The following is a 20,789-nucleotide window of genomic DNA, read 5'->3' as shown; positions in this document are numbered from 1 at the left end:
AATTCAACAAGGACTGAGAGATAATGATGAGTAAAGGAACCATGCACACCAGAAAAGCGTTGGCGGTCTCACTGATGGACAGTACTTGGATGTAATCAGCCATCTGTTCAATCCCTTTTGATTCAACAAGGACTGAGAGATAATGATGAGTAAGGGAACCATGCACACCAGAAAAGCGTTGGCGTTCCCACTGATGGACAGTACTTGGATATTATGATGTTATAACAAGTATAGCAATAAAGCTGAACATTTTATTCATCGAGCTGGATACTTTTCTATAATACCATGGTTGCTTTCATTCTGGCAGTGCCACTGCTCCATTCTCCAGAAGAAAATAGGCTCTTACGGTGAGGTGGCTTCCTCCTTTTTCGATTGAATGGACACACCAGACACTACCTATTATCAAATGTGGTCCATTTTCTGGACAACTATATCAGTCAAAGAGTCAGCAGCCTCCATCAATAAGCATTGAGCCTAATACTGTGCATTAGCAACTAGTGCATGTGTCGTGCGTGCCCAATGTCTTTTGATGGAGCCTGTTTATGGAAGTTTTGAATGTAATTTGTAGATTGTGAACCCTCGCGGGCAGGGTCCTCTCTCCTCCTGTTCAAATTATTGTACTTGTTGTGTGCTATGTGTACCCCTTTTAAACATGTAAAGTGCCATAGAATTAATGGTGCTATAATAATAAATAATAATAATAATAATTACATGCCCCTCTAGCTGGACGGGATTTTTGCAGTCTGTACTACAAAAACTTCCTTTACAAAAGAAGACGCTAGTGCTGATCTGTAATAATAATGTATAAATAATTGACTTTTAGTGCAGTTTACAGCACATTTGTGAAAATAATCATAAAGGGGTCTACCCCATCGAGAACAAATGGAGCATTATACCCTGTGACAATGACTTTCAGAGACTGCATATTTTTAGCTTTAATGATTAGATGAAATATCGCAATTTGTAGTATTTCTTGGCTAAATTCCTACTTTCAGACTAGCTACGTGCATTAAATATTAATTTTTGTAAATGTTAAACAGCTTTTCCATAGATATGTTCTCAGTAAAAATTTTACCTGACAGTTCGGTCAGATAGCCATCCTGCATCACAATTGTCCAAGCCATCCTCAAATGCGGCCTGCAGCTGCTCTGGAGATGCGATGACACCAGAGTTCTCCTCACAGGAGCGCACGGCATCGGGGAATGTCAGGGCATATCTATTACTAGCAGCCCGGTAATGAAATACCAAACCTAGGAAGGAAAAAAAGAGAGGTTTTCTCTTTGCTGCTTTACAGATAACATCAGAGCCCAGCATGATACCGTGAATTAATTCATGATTTGCTTACTTTTATATATTTCCTTATCCCAAACTTCCAAGTGAGCAGGAATAATAATGCTGCTTATAGCATTTTGTTACAATGCACCATAATACTACAGAGAGATCTATCAAAGCAATACTATTTATATGTCGCTTTGAAGCTGGCGCAGAGAACAGTTTAATGTGAATGCCTCACCTATCATGTAATATGGTACTGAAGCACATCAGCCCTCAAAGGAGCCTAGTAAATAATGAAAGATAAAAGCTGTATCCCACCTACTGTAGTCATTGTTTAGCCTTTACAATGCTCACTGAGTTTTCTAGAATAACTATTTTACAGGAATGAGTGTCTAGCAAGATTCCCACTTAAAGGGAGGCTATCATCAGAAAATGACCTGTTGTTTAAATCAGTTATACGTGTTGCAAGTACAATACTGTACAAAAGTTTTAGGCAGGTATGGAAAAATGCTGCAAAGTAAGAATGCTTTCAAAAATAGAACTGTTAATAGTTTATTTTTATTAATTAAAAGTACAAGCAAAGTGAATTAACAAAAAATAAATCGAAATCAAATCAATATTTGGTGTGACCACCCTTTGCGTATAAAGTAGTATCAAAGCATCAATTCTTCTAGGTACACTTGCACAGTCAGGGACTTTGTAGGATTATAGTCAGGTATATGAGTAGCTAATTATATCAAACAGTGGATAATGATCATCATTTTCAGTTGTAGGTTGAAACCCCACCATTAACTAAAATAGAAACAGCTGTGTAAGAGTCGTAAAACTGGATGAGGAACAGAACAAAATCTGATAATAAAAGGTGAGGTTGCTGAAGACAGTTTCATTTCACAGGTCAAACACTATGGCAAGACAGAGCACAGCAACAAGACAAGAGGGTACTTATCCTGATTGAGCAAGGGATCTCACAGGCAAAGATTTTAAAGCAGAATGAGGTTTCAAAATATGCTACTTTTGAAGTAGAACCAAGAAATGGGCAATATTGAGACAATAGATGCAGTGATTGGCAAAGGAAACTTAGGGAAGCAGATGAAAAACACATCATGCTTACTTCCCTATGAAATCACAAGATGTTCAGCAGTGCAATTAGCTCAGAAGTGCCAGCCACCAGTGGAACCCATAACCCAATAACTGTTTGAAAAGGTCTATTGAGAATTGGTCTTCATGGGAGAGTTGTGGCAAAAATGCTATACCTTGACATGGAAACAAAACAAAGTGATTCAACTATGCAAGAAAACATAGAGATTGGAGTGCAGAAAAATGACAGAATGTGATGTGGACTGATGAGTCAACATTTGAAATATTTGGCCTGAACAGAAGGTAATTTATTTGTCGAAGGGCCGGAGAGCGGTACAAATATGACTGTCTGCAGGCAGCAGTTAAGCATGGTGGAGGTTCACATTTGGGGCAGCATTTCAGCAAATGGATGTATGGTGATTTGATAAGCATTAATTGCATCCTTAATGCTGAGAAATACAGACAGATACTTATTCATCATGCAATACCATCAGTGAGGAATTACGCAAGCTGACATCTACAGACAATCTATGGTTAGCTCTCCAAGATGTTAGGTACAACCTGCCTACCGAGGTCCTTCAAAAACTGTGAGCAAGAGTACCTAGAAGAATTGATGTGGATTTCCTGAAAGTACAGGAAGTTAGAGTCTAAAAAAGGCCGAGTAGCAAATTTGAAAACTACAAGATTTCTAATTTTTATTTTTAACACACATTATGATATAGAATAGAACATTGTCCCCAAAAAATACATTTAAATAGTACGTATCACCAAAAATTACCCCTCCCTTTTTATTTTAACATATTTTTAGCAAAAAAAATGTAACTAAATTCTAAATTTAAGTAATTAAAAAATCAATGAGGAAGGGGCTTTTATTAATGTTGGAAATATATGAAAATTATATTCTAATCCGTAAAAAGTGGCCACTATTTCCCCACATACCTAGAAGTAGTACGTTACTTCATAGCACGTAGGTGACGTATCTGCTCTGAGCAGTGTGCTCAAAACTGGTACCATGTTCAGTGTTGTGCAGTGAGTGCTCCCAAAGACATAAGGCTCCTTTATTAGACGACTTTTCCCTGCCTGTCTTCAGCCTCACTACCATTGTCACACTGGTCTGTGTACTGATCGGAATGAAAACACTCTGATCAGAACAAAGACCAGTGTAATAGTGATAGACAGAGAAGCTGCTGACAGGTAGGGACAACTATAATATCATTATCGCTGCTGATGCGGCGAGGATCAGTCTTCTCAGAAACTGAAGTGGCGTCTCCACGAGCCTTGCATATGGGAACACTTTTTGGTCTCTCTCTCTTCAGTAAGCAGTCAGATCCCGGGGTAACTTGCAAGATCTCACTGCTTAGTGAGGAGAGAGACCAAACAGCATTCCCATATGCTGGGCTCCCGGGGACACTTCTGTACATCGCTCAAGCAGCGATGAGTATATTACAGTTGTCCCTACATGTCAGCAGCTTCATTATCTATCACTATCACACTGGTCTTTGCCCTGATTTGAGCGTTATAACTAGTGTTGAGCCACCCCCGTAGTGTTCGAGTTCGGTTCGGTTCGTCGAACACCCGTGTGTTCGCCGAACTGTTCGTCGAACTGTTCGTCGAACACCTTCGAACACCGTTAAAACCAATGGCAGGCAAACAAAAACACATAGAAACACATAGAAAACACCTTCAAAGGTGTCCAAAAGCTGACAAACTGCTCAGAAGACACAACTAACACATGGAAAAGTGACAAGTACATATAGTCATGCGAAAAGAAAAGAGGTGGAGGAGTAAAAGGAGGGGGAGACACAGATATAGGCATGTCATGCCCTTCTAAAATCCAAAAAGTGAGAAGCCGAGACGGCCAGTCCGCTCCTGCCCGTGCCACCTCCGTGTCGCCGGGTTTGTGCCAGAGCCGCGGTGAACCCTGACGGCCAGCCCCCCTCTCCCAATACTGGTGCCTGTCCGCTGGTGGGTCGAGAGAGCCCCCCTGTGGTGGAGGCAGCTCTAAGCTTTTTAATTTAAATTGTCCCTCTAATTTGAATGAATACACTTTAAATCCATTTACAAGGATCTATTGGAGGGCAAGTCTCATGCCAGCAGCCGCGTAATTCCAGCTCCAGTAGCGTCCACTAAAGCTGCTGCAGTTAAAAAGCTTTTATAAGGATCGAGCTCGGCTGTCCACCGCAAGGCATCCTAGTGCCAGTCCCAGCCCCTATGCCTTGGGGTGCCTCCTGATGCTCTTCACTAAGTATCCCGTGGTCCCGAAGCATTTCCTTTGAAAAAATTAACTGTCCAAACTACAGGTGGTGTAGCTTGCTTAACAGCCGGGATAATCCGCTGACTAGCAGACACTGCTACTAGGCACAAAGTATTTCCTGGGCTAGATGCAGTTAAAAATTTGTAAGTAGATACTCTCGTTGGATGCTGAGAAAGCATTCCATAGAGTCTCCTGGCACGCCATATATGATTCTCTTAAAAAGCTTGGGGTAGGGGTCTAGGGAACCCTTTTATAGCCAAAATCACGGCCCTGTATCACAATACGTCACCTAGGCTGAAGATAAATGGAACTGTAGCACCGAGGGCTCGGTTGCTACAGACGTATTGCACCTCACCCAGAGGTGTGATATCTCACTCTCAGATAAGGATGGAGTGTGGATCAGGACCCGACACCTGCATGCATTACACCACATTGCCGTGGGGCAGGGCGACCAATATGCCCCTGAGATGGGCACGACAGTCCCTGTCCCTGGCTGGAGTGGGGGGAGGGAACACTGAGGAAGGGGAACCCTGCAGTGCAGGAGCAGGGAGGAAGCAGTTCCTGGGTGCATTGAGAAGGGAGTATAAAAGGTGGGCACCATCTTAGTTCAGTGCAGAGAAGTCTGAGCAGAAGTGGCAGGGAGCAGGGGCTCTGCATGAGCTCTGCTCCGGAGGCGGGCCTAGTAACAGAGGCCCAGGCCTGCAAGAGGGAGAAGGAAGGAAGAGGAGCGGAGAAGGCTCCAGGAACGAGGAATGAAGGGATCCCAGGGGTGCGGACGGGCGAGTCGCCACCGCACGCCCGAATCCACCTGCATGGAGGGGTCAGGCCAAAGGGGGAGACCGGTCCCCGAACTAGTGGAGGCAGGAAACGACCCTCAGCTAGAAACCGGAGGCTCTGACATTTTATGTGGCGCAGCCCCTTGCTCCACCCGCTAGGAAGGCACCACATAGGGTCAGGGAAACTGGCGCCAAGTTTACCAAGAGGAGGCCCGAGGCAGCCGGACAGAAGTGTTGGTAAGAAAGGCCAGACAAAGGACACACAAAGGGGGTCCTGTGAAGCGCTCCAAAGTTATCTGGGAGTTGTCTGAGCCCCTCACCTGGTGAGCACAGTACTACGTGGGCAGCCGTTACCTGCAGACGTGGTCTGGATAATAAGAACTGTGAGTAAAGGCCCTGAACTGCATCACTGACTCCGTGTCGTTACTGCTGCTGCCCTGCACCATCACCCCCATCCTCCGCATACACTGCCCTGAGGCTATACTCCTCCCGTGGGGAGTTATGCTACGCTCTGCTGCACCCACAACACCAGCCTTAGCGGTCTGCCCTGTAGCGGCAGTTCACTCTGACCGCAATCCACGGGTGGCGTAGTCGGACATTTAAACATCAAAACCACATAAATAGTTCCGCCACTGGTTTGACCGCCCTGAGCCACGGAACCGGATCGCCGCCACGAAGACTACAACCACCAGCATCCACCAAAAAGGGTCCGGCTCCGGGTGTCCCAAGGCCCAGGGGGTGCGTCAGAACATTTTCATCACCTTTCACAATCACCAATGGGACAAGGCAGGGATGTCCTCTGTCCCCTCTCTTATACATCCTAGTGACGGAGCACCTGCTCTCATCAATTCGCCATAACCCCAATATTAGGTGGATTGAGGTGGGAGGCACCGAGTACAAGTGCTCTCTATTTGCTGATGATGTCCTAGTATATATCACTCAATCACATATATCCATCCCTGCTGTTATGGCTGAAATAGATCACTTTGTTACATGGTAAAATTTTAAAATCAATGCAGCGAAGTCTGAGGCCCTCGATGTCTCCCTCCCTAAATCCATATAGGATTCCATCCAGTCCAACTTTCCCTTTGCCTGGCCCTCACAGGGTATCAAATACTTAGGAATTCCTATTCATAGAGACCTCTCCCATCTATGTTATCTTAATTTTGGGCCCTTTATTGAACAATTCCATACAGACCACGGTTGGCAAGTTAGAACTGTAAGATTCACTACGTGAACCACTGGTGTTTTGTGGAAAAGCACATGTACACCGCGTTCCAAATTATTATGCAAAAAGTGTTTAGGAGTGATAAGGGAAGAATTTGTTTGTTTGTCAGTTAAACTCATTGATGGTGATGTGTGTCAGGGCTCTTTATATCACTGTAAGCAATTGCAGACACCTGTGCTAATTAGTTTGGCAGGTGTGTCCAATGAAAGGCAAGACTACTTAAGAAGGCTCTCTCACATTATTAAGCAGCCTACATTTTCTGCCAAAATGGGAAAGAAAAAGGATGTGTCGGCTGCTGAGAAGCAACAAATTGTGGAGTGTTTAGGTCAAGGCATGACTACAATCAACATTGTGCGATGATCAGGATGAAGTGTCTTGGCAATCAAGAAGTATGTAGCTGATTCACAGTACACACGTGTGCGTGCTGATAAGGGCAAATTGAGGACTCTTTCCTACAGGCAATTACGTCAGGTTGAAAGAGCAGCGGCAAAAAAGCCTTGTCATAGCAGCAGACAAGTTTTTGAAGCTGCTTGTGCCTCCAACGTCCCCCGAACAACAAGATACAGGGTCCTTCAGAGGTTTGCAGCTGTGCATACGCCATCCTGTCGACCTCCTCTATCCACTTCACACAAGCAGAAACGGCTCCAGTGGGCCAAACATTACATGAAGACTGATTTCAAAACTGTTTTGTTCACGGATGAGTGCCGTGCAGCGCTCGATGGTCCAGATGAATGGAGTGGAGGATGGCTGGTTGATGGACACCCCACGCAAACACGGCTACAGCGCCAACAAGGAGGAGGTGGAGTAATGTTTTGGGCTGGAATCATGGGGAGAGAGATTGTCGGCCCCTTTAGGATCCCTGAAGGCGCTAAAGATGAACTCCATAATGTATGTGGATTTTCTCAAACAGCACTTCCTGCCATGGTTCAAGAAGAAGAACCGTGTATTTCACAGCAAGATCATTTTTCTGCATGATAATGCACCATCTCATGCTGCACATAAAACATCTGCATCTCTGGCTGATATGGGCATAAAAGGGGACAAACTTATGGTGTGACCCCCATGCTCCCCTGACCTCTACCCCATTCAGAACCTTTGGAGCATCATTAAAAGGAGTGTCTATGATGGCGGGAGGCAGTTCACATCTAAGCAACAGCTCTGGGAGGGTATTCTGTCCTCATGCAAAACAATTGAAGCAGAAACCATCCAAAACCTGACAAATTCAATGGACGAGAGAGTTCAGAAGCTCCTTTCGAACAAGGGGTCCTATGTGAAAATGTAACATCACCTAGAATAAAGTTTTGAGTTGAAAACTGTTTGATTTCAGTTTCTAACAACCTGCTAATGCTTATAATTTCAAAAATGACCATTTTTTTGGTCTTTATTAAAATGAAAAGGTTGATCGAAAAGTTTGGGGGATCTAAGAGTGTGGCAACCCAGTAGTCATGATTACTTCGAATTCTGACAATATGAGGGTCATGCTGCAGGTAGTGCAGCAAGAAGGCACTTATGTGTCTTGCGCATCTCGGAGCCCCAAAATTATTTTCCGGGCTAGATGCAGCTAAAAATTATTTTTAATTTTAAATCTGGTGAAGCTTATTATAGATGGCCTAATAGGATCAGTGCTGCACACTGCTACAAAGCCCAAATTATTTTCCAGTCAAGATACAGATAAACATGATTAGTAATTTGAAAGCTTAAAACGGTTGGTAGGGTGATTTTAACCAATCATCAAGCTTTTACTCTCCCCAGGATGACACAGGGGTAGAAAAGTCGTTTCGGATCCATGATTTGTTCATCTTTATGAACGTGAGTCTGTCTACATTATCAGTGGAGAGCCGCGTGCGCTTATCTGTCAGCACACCACCAGCAGCGCTGAACACACGTTCAGACAGAACGCTGGCTGCGGGGCATGACAAGATCTCCAAGGCGTAAGTGGCTAGCTCCGGCCATTTATCCAGATTGGAAGCCCAAAAAGAGCAAGGGTCCAGTGACACAGTCGTGGCTTCAATGTTTACTTGGAGATACTCCTGTACCATCGTCTCTAGGCGTTGACTATGTGTCAGACTTCTTGTCTCCTGTGGCCTTGCAAAGGATGGGCTAAAAAAGTGGTGAAATGATTCCGCAAAATTGATGTTACCAGCAGATACTGTGGTTCTGTTACGGTTTGAGTGCTGAACACTTGACGGTCCCACGGTTGGCAAGTTGGAACTGTGAGATTCACTACGTGCACCACTGGTATTTTGTGGAAAAGCACATGTAAGATTCTGCAACAGTCTCTGCTGATACTCCTGCATGCGTGCATCCCTTTCTATGGCAGGAATAATTTCTGCAAATTTACTTTTGTACCGGGGATCTAACAGTGTGGCAACCCAGTAGTCAGGATTATTTCTAATTCTCACAATTCGAGGGTCATGTTGCAGGTAGTGCAGCAAGAAGGCACTCATGTGTGTTGCGCATCCAGGAGCACCAAGTCCCTGTTGTGTTGGTGGCGAGGTAACAATCATGCTTCCTTCCTCTGTCCTCTCCCCCCAACCTCGCACAACAGAAATGTGATCAAGGTCTCCCTCATCTGATGAGTCTTCTATCAGTTCGTCCTCCACTTCTTCCTGGGCTCCTGCACCTTCCTCACTAGTTTGGCTGCTACCATGCGCCCTGGTAAAATCATCTCCCCCACCCTCACATGCCTGCCGCCCTGGTGCTGCCGACCATCTGGACCTTGCAGATGTTAGCCCTTCCGCATACAACTCCTCCTCCTCTACTTCCTCCACCTCCTCTTGTGCCACCACCTGACTCCGAATTCTGTTTAACATGTGCTCCAGCATGTAAATCACCGGAATAGTCATGCTGATAATGGCATCGTCAGCACTAAACATCTTCGTCGCCATTTCAAAACTGTGCAGAAGGGTGCATAGGTCCCTGATCTGAGACCACTCCTCCAGCGTGATTTGCCCCACCTCTGAATCTCGTTGGCCCAGGCTATACGTCAGAACGTATTGCACCAGGGCTTGTCGGTGCTGCCACAGTCGCTGCAACATGTGCAGAGTTGAATTCCACCGGGTAGGCACATCGCATTTTAGCCGGTGAAGTGGCAGGCCCAACGACTTCTGTAGAGATGTAAGTCGCTGAGCTGCGGGATGCGAACGGCGGAAGTGAGCACACAGCGACCGTGCCCTCTGCAGAAGGCCATCTAGTCTGGGATAGTGGGCTAAAAATTGCTGGACAACCAGGTTCAACACGTGAGCCATACAAGGCACGTGTGTGACATTGCCCCGGCGAAGGGCCGCACCCAGGTTTGCAGCATTGTCGCACACGGCCTTCCCTGGTTTCAGGTCCAGTGGAGACAACCATTCATGAAATTGGTTCTCCAGAGCTGACCACAACTCCTCAGCTGTGTGACTCACATTTCCCAGACATTTCAATGTAAAAACCGCCTGATGACGTTGAGCCCTACTGCCAGCATAGTAAGGAGGTGTGCAGGATCCCTTCTGCGCAGTTAGAAAGCTTGTGGCATGACCAGACAGGCTTTGGGTGCAGGTGGAAGACCGAGAGGAGGTTGAGGAGGCAGAAGCAGTGGAGGAAAAATGACATAAAGAGGATTGACGCACAACTCGTGGGGACGGCAAGACTTGGACAGCAGCCCCTTGTCCTGCTGTCACCATAGTTACCCAGTGCCCAGTCAGCGACATGTAACGCCCCTGTCCATGCCTACTCGTCCAAGTGTCTGTGGTGAAATGCACCCTGTCACACACAGAGTTTCTCAAAGAAGCGGTGATGTTGTGTGCGACATGCTGGTGGAGCGCAGGCACACCTTTCTTTGAGAAGTAGTGCCGACTGGGCATCTGGTACTGGGGCACTGCGACGGACATAAGGTCTCGAAAATCCTCTGTGTCCACCAGGCGGAAAGGCAGCATTTCTGTAGCCAAGAGCTTGCAGATGGTGAAATTCAACCTCTTAGCTTTCTCATGGCTAGGAGGAAATGGTCTTTTACTTGTCCACATCTGAGGGACCGAGGGCTGGCTATTGTGCTTAGACGGGGTTGATAAGGGTGTCCCCGGCAAACTGCCGGTCTGTGAGGAAGATGCAGGCGGACATGTTAGGTTGCCTTGATCCAAAGGTGGTGCTATCGATGTCGGACAGCGCTCAAGACCAGCTGGTGTTACCACCTCCAAAGAAAATGATGACCTGCCAATCACGCTGGCTGTTGCGGGTAAAGAGGTGGCAGGTCTGCGCCCCAAAACAGGTGTGACTGCTGTCCCCCCAGTCACAGAGGATGAAGAGGCCGCGGATGCACAAGATATGGCAGACGGTGGTTGGCCCGGCCGGCTAGACCGCATTGTAGCACACTGAGCTTCCCACTGCAACTTATGCTTCATGTCCATGTGCCGGTTCATGCATGAAGTACTCAAACTATGTATTTTTTGGCCTCTACTTAGCTTTTGCTGACAAATGTTACAGATAACACGAGTTGGGTCATCTTTATCGATCTGAAAAAATGCCCAGACTATGCAAGGCTTAGCACCCATGCGACCTGAAGAGCCACCACGACTTGTGGTGAGAGGCAGAGTTGTGTTTGAGGATGCAGTTGTTGACGTGCTTCCAGTACTACGTCTCTGTCCAGGAAGGCGCAACCTGACCTCGTCGTCACTAGCATCTTCCTCCACCTCCTCTGCTGACCTCATCTCTTGGCTGACTGTGGGTTGACAGTAAGTGGGATCTCCGACCTCATCATCATCACCCTGTGCGTTATCACACCCGTCGTCCTCAGAGCCAACCTGTTCCTGCCCTGACAAAAAACTAAAGTTGTCGCTCCAATCAGGTATTTGAGTCTTATCATCGTCTTCCTCATTGTCTCCACCAACAGGAGTTACAGTTTGGGAATGAGGGTCTACATTATGGTCAGAACCTTCTGCGTCTGGTCCTGGATCCGACTCATAAAGATTCTGGGCATCAGTGCAGATCATTTCCTCGTCTGGATTCACAGAAGCGCTGGAGTCGACCTCTGATTCCCAGGCTATAGTATGAGTAAACAGCTCTGCAGACTCAACCATCTGTTCTACCTCATACTCAGACGGGCAGCTGGAGATTTGGGAGCTGTGAGGAAGCAAGTGCGATTTGGGTGACACCTTTGAGGACTGGAGTATTTGTGATGTTGAAGTTGATGTGGAGGAGAGCCCACTTAAAGGAGCACTTGATATCCGTTGAAGCACCTGCTGTTTTTGTGCCTCATCTGGAATTTGTAGCGATTGGCGTGGCCGTAAGAAAGGGATCTTATCACATTGTCCGCTAAAAGAAGTAGACATTTTAGTTTGGCTGGAAGATGGTCTTTCTTCTGCACCTACCCCACGGACACAACCTTTTTTCCCCTTCCCAACACGCCTATTCCCCTTTCCACCAGCAGCAGGCCTTTTTCCACTCATTTTGGTGGTTAACTAATTCACAACTCTGGAGTTGTTTGCACAAAAAAACAATGGATGGTAACCGAGCAGAGCTGAGTGGCCAAACTGTGGTATTAGGCCAAAACTTTTGGCTGGGTTAGATGCAGAAAAAAATTATTTTTAATTTGCAACCTGATGGAGGTCAGTATAGATGGACTAATAGACCAAGTCCCACACACTGCTAGAAGCCCAAATATTTTTTCAGAGCTAGATGCAGAAAAAAATTATTTTTAATTTGCAACCTGATGGAGGTCAGTATAGATGGACTAATAGACCAAGTCCCACACACCGCTAGAAGCCCAAATATTTTTTCAGAGCTAGATGCAGAAAAAAATTATATTCAATTTGCAACCTGCTGGACGTCAGTATAGAAGGACTAATAGAACAAGTCCCACACACTGCTAGAAGCCCAAATATTTTTTCAGAGCTAAATGAAGAAAAAAATTATTTTTAATTTGCAACCTGATGGAGGTCAGTATAGATGGACTAATAGACCAAGTCCCACACACTGCTAGAAGCCCAAATATTTTTTCAGAGCTAGATGCAGAAAAAAATTATTTTTAATTTGCAACCTGATGGAGGTCAGTATAGATGGACTAATAGACCAAGTCCCACACACCGCTAGAAGCCCAAATATTTTTTCAGAGCTAGATGCAGAAAATTTTTTCATTCAATTTGCAACCTGATGGAGGTCAGTATAGATGGACTAATAGACCAAGTCCCACACACTGCTAGAAGCCCAAATATTTTTTCAGAGCTAGATGCAGAAAAAAAATATTTTTAATTTGCAACCTGATGGAGGTCAGTATAGATGGACTAATAGACCAAGTCCCACACACTGCTAGAAGCCCAAATATTTTTTCAGAGCTAGATGCAGAAAAAAATTATTTTTAATTTGCAACCTGATGGAGGTCAGTATAGATGGACTAATAGAACAAGTCCCACACGCTGCTAGAAGCCCAAATATTTTTTCAGAGATAAATGAAGAAAAAAATTATTTTTAATTTGCAACCTGATGGAGGTCAGTATAGATGGACTAATAGACCAAGTCCCACACACTGCTAGAAGCCCAAATATTTTTTCAGAGCTAGATGCAGAAAAAAATTATTTTTAATTTGCAACCTGATGGAGGTCAGTATAGATGGACTAATAGACCAAGTCCCACATACCGCTAGAAGCCCAAATATTTTTTCAGAGCTAGATGCAGAAAAAAATTATATTCAATTTGCAACCTGCTGGAGGTCAGTATAGAAGGACTAATAGAACAAGTCCCACACACTGCTAGAAGCCCAAATATTTTTTCAGAGCTAAATGAAGAAAAAAATTATTTTTAATTTGCAACCTGATGGAGGTCAGTATAGATGGACTAATAGACCAAGTCCCACACACTGCTAGAAGCCCAAATATTTTTTCAGAGCTAGATGCAGAAAAAAATTATATTCAGTTTGCAACCTGATGGAGGTCAGTATAGATGGACTAATAGAATGATGCTATGCCCAAAAGATTTTACTTCACTAGGTGCAGTAAAAAAATTGGTATTCTATACACAGGTGGTATATCTTGCAACACAGATAGGCTACTCCACTGACTAACACACTCTGCAATAGGCCAAAAAGAATTAGCTTTGCTAGATTCAGCCAAATGCTGTGAAAAAAACTTGCACAGCACTGGCACAGACCTGCCTGGCAAAAACTGATAGGAACTGATGTAACCTAGTCCTGAAAAGGACTCCAATTACAATTAGTCTTTACTCCCACAATCTATCTATTTAAGAGCACAGACCTGCCTGATAAAAGTCGTAGGAAATGCTGTAACCTAGTCCTTAAAAGGACTGCAATCACAACTATTCCCTACTCCCAAGCTATCTGTATATTTGTGCGAAAATTGGCTTGAAATTAACAAGGTATAGCGCACACAGCAACAGCGGTGCCGTCTAACATGCAGCTGCAGCAGTGAGAAAATGGTGGCGACGGGGAAAATGGCTTGGTCTTATAGGGCAAGGACATGTGACATACACTGCCAATCACACATGCCCTTGCTTGTGTGAAAAAAAGCACTTCGCTCCGTGTGTGCGCTGCTGATAGGCTGACAGATTGCACCTCCCCACTGCAAATGCGGGAAAGAGAAAAAAAAATGGAGATCTTCATTGTTCCTGCAGAGATCCATCCCCTGCCCCCCCCCCCGCCCCGCTGTACACTCAAACTGCGTATTAACATTAATTTTCATCATTACTGAGAAAAAATCCAGTTATGATTTTGGTGCACGAACAGTTATCGAACATAACCTCGAACAGCCGAATTTTTCTCAAATTGTTCGTGTTCGCCGACCGGCTCGAACACCGCCCAAAACAGCTCGAATTTGAGATTGGCGAACAGTTCGAGTAGAACAACGCTCATCTCTAGTTATAACTCCGATCCGATCACAGACCAATGTGACAATAATAGAGAATGAAGATGCAGACAGGCAGAAAAAAGTCTTCTAATAAAGGGGCAGTATGTCCCTGGGAGTAGCATGCTTCTAGTCTCTCTGTGAGAAGCTTTGCCATTAACAGTACACTTCCATTGAAAAATAGTTACAAAAAAAACAAAAGTTTTTAGGTAGATACTGACTTTCAAAGCAGTCAGTATCCACCAATGATAAGTAAATACACACATATAATTAAATTTTTTACTTTTTAATAAAACTCGATTTTTGGTGATAGGTCCTTAAGTTAAAAGTCTGATTTAACCAAAAGGTCATTCTCTGGTCAATAGGTGATCTTCCCTTTTAAAGCCAAATTTCAGTTGTATATCAATTATCTATAATCTTCCAATAAAATATTTTACAATGCAGCGGAATATTCAGTTGGCCTCCAAACAATGCTCAGCATTGGTGCCCAATGTTCTAGGAATTGTCAGATCCTCACTGATCTAACACTTATCATCTTTGCCAAGAATAGGTACTGTTGGTGAGTAGAATATTCTTCAAATAAATGGCCAGTGTCTCTTTACCTGGCATGATCTCAAATTGTCTCACTCATAAGGAAAGAAAGGAGGAATATTTCTATGAAAAAAGATAAGTGAAAATCTGGGATAGTCCCTTTGATTACAGTAAAAAACTATATACATTGGCTTTCATTCGTCTTGGCTGGCCAAGCTCAAGTCTTTACTGAGATACAATTCTTAGAGCTGCACACAAAAACCCTTGCTGTTCATGAAATTTTAAAAAGCTGGTCATAAAAATGAATTAAACTCATTTTATGGCTGCCATGTCAACAGCTTCATTTCCTTATGGGATTTTAGTACTTCCATTCACCATCACCATTCTCATTGTCAGAGAAGGCAAAAAAGGTAACAGATTCTGTTCCAAAGAATGTCATATATTATGGTTCTTTTTTATTCTGAAAGCTGAACTGATGATTTTTTTTATACTTTTTATTAATAATTTGAAAGAATTATTGCCACAGCACACCTCAGGACCAGATAAAATTCTGGGTGATGGTGGGAATGACATACAGACATAAAAACTACCATGCTTGCAATAGCAACAAGCTAAAATATGTTTTCTGATTTAAAATAAAATTACAAAGGTATATGGTTACTGTCATTTTAACAAGATTTGCATAAATCAATAATAAAGTCAAATATACAGTACAGACCAATAGTTTGGACACACCTTCTCATTTAAAGATTTTTCAGTATTTTCATGACTATGAAAATTGTACATTCACACTGAAGGCATCAAAACTAAGAGATGGTTTGGGGCCAACAAGTGCTAAGCATCTCTGGGAACTCCTTCAAGATTGTTGGAAGACCATTTCCGGTGACTACCTCTTGAAGCTCATCAAGAGAATGCCAAGAGTGTGCAAAGCAGTCATCAAAGCAAAAGGTGGCTACTTTGAAGAACCTAGAATATAAGACATATTTTCAGTTGTTTCACACTTTTTTGTTAAGTATATAATTCCACATGTGTTAATTCATAGTTTTGATGCCTTCAGTGTGAATGTACAATTTTCATAGTCATGAAAATACAGAAAAATCTTTAAATGAGAAGGTGTGTCCAAACTTTTGATCTGTACTGTAGGAATCTTTGTAATATATCTCATCAGAGAAATCTACTTCTTTCTCAACTCATGAGCCACTTCTCCATCCATTTGCCCCCTGAGCTCACTATCCACTCTGGAAAACAGCTCAAATTTATCTTGCCTTGATCTGCTTCCTCAGTGAGGTGTAAAGTAACACAGGCTATTATACTCTATGTAGAAAGACATGGGAGGAGGAATGAGGAGCATTCAATACAATGAGAGACTAGTCAGGCAGTGGAAGATGAAGTTGAATGTTTAAGCAACTATTTTACCTCACTCCAGTGTTGGATGCACAGTCACACAGTTAAGTAATGTAGTATAAAGTCCTCTAAGTTGCTGCTTCTACTGTCTTGTGATCTACAAAGAAAGTGGAGCAGAAATTCCTCTATGTGTGCTGTGCAGTGTATGGAAGACACCATAGCAGCTAGTCTCCACTTACTAGCTCAGAGAGAACTGAAAATAAGTGATAATATCTGCAGAGAGGAAAACCAGTGAAATATGCAGTTTTAATGGCCCAAAATAGAGTTATTTCTCATGTATGCTCATGACGCGCCCCCTGGGCCTGTGCTGTGCAGGGGAATACCCGGAGCCGGATCGCTGGGGGTTGTAGTCTCAATGTGGCGGTGACCCGGTCCGTGCCCAGGGCGGTCAAACCAGTGGCAGTCTATTGGTGTTATAATAAGTGTCTGACTACGCCACCCGTGGATTGCGGTCAGTGGGGACCGCCGCTTCGCTGCCGACCGCTGAGGCTGATGTTGTTTGCGCAGCCGAGTATGGGATAACTCCCCACGGGAGAAGTATTGCCTCAGGGCAGCTAATGTGGATGATGGGAGTGATGGTGTGAGTGTCCCAGTAGTAATGGTGCTGGTGCGGCAAGGAATCACAGAGACGTGTGGTGCAGTTCAGGGTCTTTACTGATGGTATAAAGCAGACCCTCCCGGGAGTACTGGTTAGCAGTAGGAGCCTGGTCAGTCTGTGAGCAAGCAGGATCTCCCCTGGCCAGGTGGAGTTGTAGGCCTCCCCGACTATCTGCACTCTTTCCTGGCTACCTTGCTCTATGCGGGTAGAAGTAGCCCACGTCCCTGAGTATACCGTGTGGTGCTCACCCGTATGGCCGGTGACTTGGGGCCTTCCGTTAGCCTTCGCTTCACGATGGCGGTGCTGGTCCCTTGCTTGTGACTGTGCCTTCGGGTTTCTAAGGCCAGAGGACATGGAATCCCCTGCCGGTTGGATTCTGCTGCTGGACCTGGATGTCCCCACAGCCTCGGACTCCGTGTCCGGTATTATTGTCTTCAGCCAAGGCGAGCTCTCTAGCTTCCAGCCTCTGGCACTCGCTCCTACTCCTACAGAGCTCCTGTTGTAACTTTCCCTGTGTCTGGAACTTCACTCCAGGCTCTGACTCACCTAATCCCACCCCAGACCCAGTTTATAAGGGCAGATTCCTCCCCTCCCAGGTCTGGGCGGACCGTGTTGCATGCTTAGGGCTCCTGACCAGAGAAACCTCCCACTTGCTCTCAGACATAATATCTCTATTACTGTGGCAACCAGACCCCTGGGGTGTCACACTCACATGACAGTGTATTATGAAAATATACCTAAAATAATCAGTACAGTTTAAGGATCTAGCTAAACAAGAACTACCTCATTTTTTATATATTGTGGTTAAATGAGAACAGCGCTTTATTTCCACCTGTATTTACACCACAATCTCCATTTTCACCTTTAGTTAAATCAGTGGTCCTTGTTTCCACCAAAAGTCACAAGAGGAGCTTCCTCCCTCCTGTGGTAATAGAAGTCCCAAACTCTTGGGTTACAAATGGATTTACCATACTTTTACAAATATCACTGACTGTTGCTATGTGATGGCCCGTTGCTACATCTTTAATTGTCTAGGCTTGTGCACATGCCATAATGTTATGGTATGTGTCAGATGTAGTCCAATGTCTTATACTATGGCATGTGCTTATGACTCGCCCTCCCTGAGCAGTGGGGTACTCGGAGCCGGGCCTTGCAGATGTCGTGGGGATGCAGTCGTGGCCTTGGCCCGCTCCGTGTCCAGGGCTGTCACCTGAAAAAAAAAAGGGCTTTTTGGGATGAGTGGTTGTTCGACTACGCCACCTGTGGTTTCTGGTGAAGGCCACCAGCGCTGCAACAGTCCTCTGAGGCTGGTGTTCTGGCAGCTTGGTTGGTACTACTCCCCACAGGCGGAGAGGCGGAGTAGGCCTCAGGGCAATGTTTGGTGAACTGTATGGAGGTATGGTGGGAGCAATGCCGCGCAGGAATAAACAATGAAGTCATCCGGGTCTTTACTCACTTTAGATGCACTTTCAGCCGCAAAGCTTCTCTCTGCTACACACGGCGTACTGCGGCCACCGGGTTGGGGGATCAGCACTTCCCAGGTAGATCAGAAGCACCTGTCAAGACCCCGCTGGTGTGTTCCTCTCCTTCTTATCTCCTCCTGCTTGTGTTCCTCCCTGGGATCCACTAAGCCGCTGGGCTTTTCCAACAGTGACGTGAAGTACACAGTCAGATATCTGGGGCCGGTCACCCCTATTGCAGCAGGAATCCCTCTGGCTAAGCCAGAGTGAAGAATACAGGTAGCGACTCCGCTCCGTCCGTATCTCCCTGGGATCCTTTTGCCTGTGGAGCCTATCTCCTCTGCTCCCCTCCAAGGCCTTTTTAGAACAGGACCCTGACCGGGCAGAGACACTGGTTAACTCTGACCCGCTCTTCGCCTCCAGGCCAGGGAACGAGGACAGTGAATCTTCAGCCAGCTACGGACTCTTGCTGGACCCTGACAGAAGACCACAATCAAAAGACCTTGAACTAAAGATGGCCATTTATTATATATGATTCTATAAGTGCTTCCTGTAAGTGTTTCCTCCACCCTCACCCACTACATGGTTCCCCCTATCTTTGGTTCCCCCCAACTCCTCTATCCCGGGCCGGGGCAGCACCCTGGTGCATTTAGACCCCCTACAGGACAGGAGCGGTGTAGTGTTGAGTGTGAAGTGGGGTCCTGAGTGATGCTCCATCCTTACCTGAAAGAGGAGATACCACACCTCTATCTGAGGTGCAGTACCCCTGTGGTGACCACCATTGTACCACTGTGTAGCCTGAGTAGTAGCTAAAGTGATGGATACAGAGCATAAAGAGTTAGCACACTAAGGTGCTGTGTGAGATGTTGAATCATGCAGTGGTGTGAAGTTAGCATTTATATGTTTGCCCATGCTCCCTTGATGTTTACAGGGTGTAGAGCAGGGTCTCAAACACAAAGCCCTATCATAGGATAGTGGTCAGAACGGACATTATTACAAGATGTGGGGACCTTACTACAGTATAGGTGCCAGGACATAGGACATTATTACAGGGCTGGGGACATTACTACAGGAACGGAGACGTTACTACAGAATGGAAGTCAGGATGGGACATAATTTCAGTATGGGGACTGGGATAGGGAATATTATTACTGGATAAAGGGTAAGGATGGGGGACAATATTACAGGATAGGGGCCAGAATGGGGAACATATATTATTAGTATATATAAATGTTACTATAAGTGTTGTTAGTGTGGATTTTGATAATGATAAGTTTGGTGGTATTCAATCACTGTGCGGTGGTAATATGTGGTCTGGTCATGGTTTGGCAATATATATCCCTTCTATGTGGTATTAGTGGTATATTGGTCTTGATATAGTAGATTTTGTCCAGTAACAGGATGATGGTTATACTGACATGCTACGATGATGATGCTACCATAATTTATGGTCATTGTGTTTCAGTATTTATCCATTTTATTAGGTATATTATTGGTATATTAGTTTTAGTATAGTGGACTTGTTTAGTAGAAATATGGTGATATTTGTTATTTGGTAATTGTATGACTACTGTTTAGATGTATTACTTAGAAAATTATCTTTTTCTATGAGATTTAGATATTTTATCTGTATTTTTTTTTAATAGTGGGGGAGAATGGACGCATATGTCTTGAAAGGATCTAGAATGCTCGATGGGCCTAGGTCTAAATTTTGCACCAGGACCCATGGGAGTGTGCTAGCACCCCTTAAAGGGGTACTCTGGTGAGATAAAAATGTTTTTGTACTGTCCCTGCCCTCATAAACTATAAAGATGAGATGCCCAGTGCAGTTCTATTATCTTTAAAACACTTGTAATTCAGTGTGACAGGAGCTGCTCTTCACGGCTCCCCCCTCCCGTCTGGGACCTTATCTGTGTCACAGCATTATGAATCTCCCCTGTGAGTAACAGCCAGTCTGAGAAGAGGGGCATGGCCATGCCCCCTGTTCTATGCAGAGAAGCAGCTATTATCAGGAGACTGGCTGATAGTAACAGCATGGAGATGCACACTGCTGTAACGTCCCAGACGGGAGGGTCGAGTAGTGAGGAGCAGCTGCTATCACACCAGCTCCCTTATAATGTCTCTGTCTGCAATCTGAGGTGTGGCGGGGGGATGGTCTGCTCCCTTCTAGTAGCCCTGCAATGAAGGAGACATTATCAGGGGGCTGGCTACTTCTAGAAGCCGGGGCAGGCCACACCCCCACCATGCCCCTCATCCCATGCTGCAGTGAAGGAGACACCAGGGGGCTGGCTATGTTAATAAATGCCAGGAGCAGGCCACCCCCCACCACACCCCCTCTTCTCAGACTGGATGTTACTCAC

General features: G+C 45.0%; 1 protein-coding gene across 2 annotated transcripts in view; it reads right to left on the bottom strand.

Moving 5' to 3' along the window:
- NCAN (neurocan) overlaps positions 1 to 20,789 on the bottom strand; it is a 398,804-nt gene that overhangs the window by 109,239 nt on the left and 268,776 nt on the right. For both annotated transcript variants that reach the window (XM_073661046.1, XM_073661047.1), the window contains exon 4: positions 1,076 to 1,250. In XM_073661046.1, the coding sequence (XP_073517147.1) occupies positions 1,076 to 1,250 (175 nt within the window). The remainder of the gene's footprint in view (positions 1 to 1,075; positions 1,251 to 20,789) is intronic.

This window comes from Phyllobates terribilis, unplaced genomic scaffold, assembly GCF_046119375.1.
Source record: "Phyllobates terribilis strain yellow unplaced genomic scaffold, ASM4611937v1 Scaffold_1__5_contigs__length_1240528914, whole genome shotgun sequence".
Classification (NCBI taxonomy): domain Eukaryota; kingdom Metazoa; phylum Chordata; class Amphibia; order Anura; family Dendrobatidae; genus Phyllobates; species Phyllobates terribilis.
This window is presented reverse-complemented; position numbering and strand designations above follow the sequence as displayed.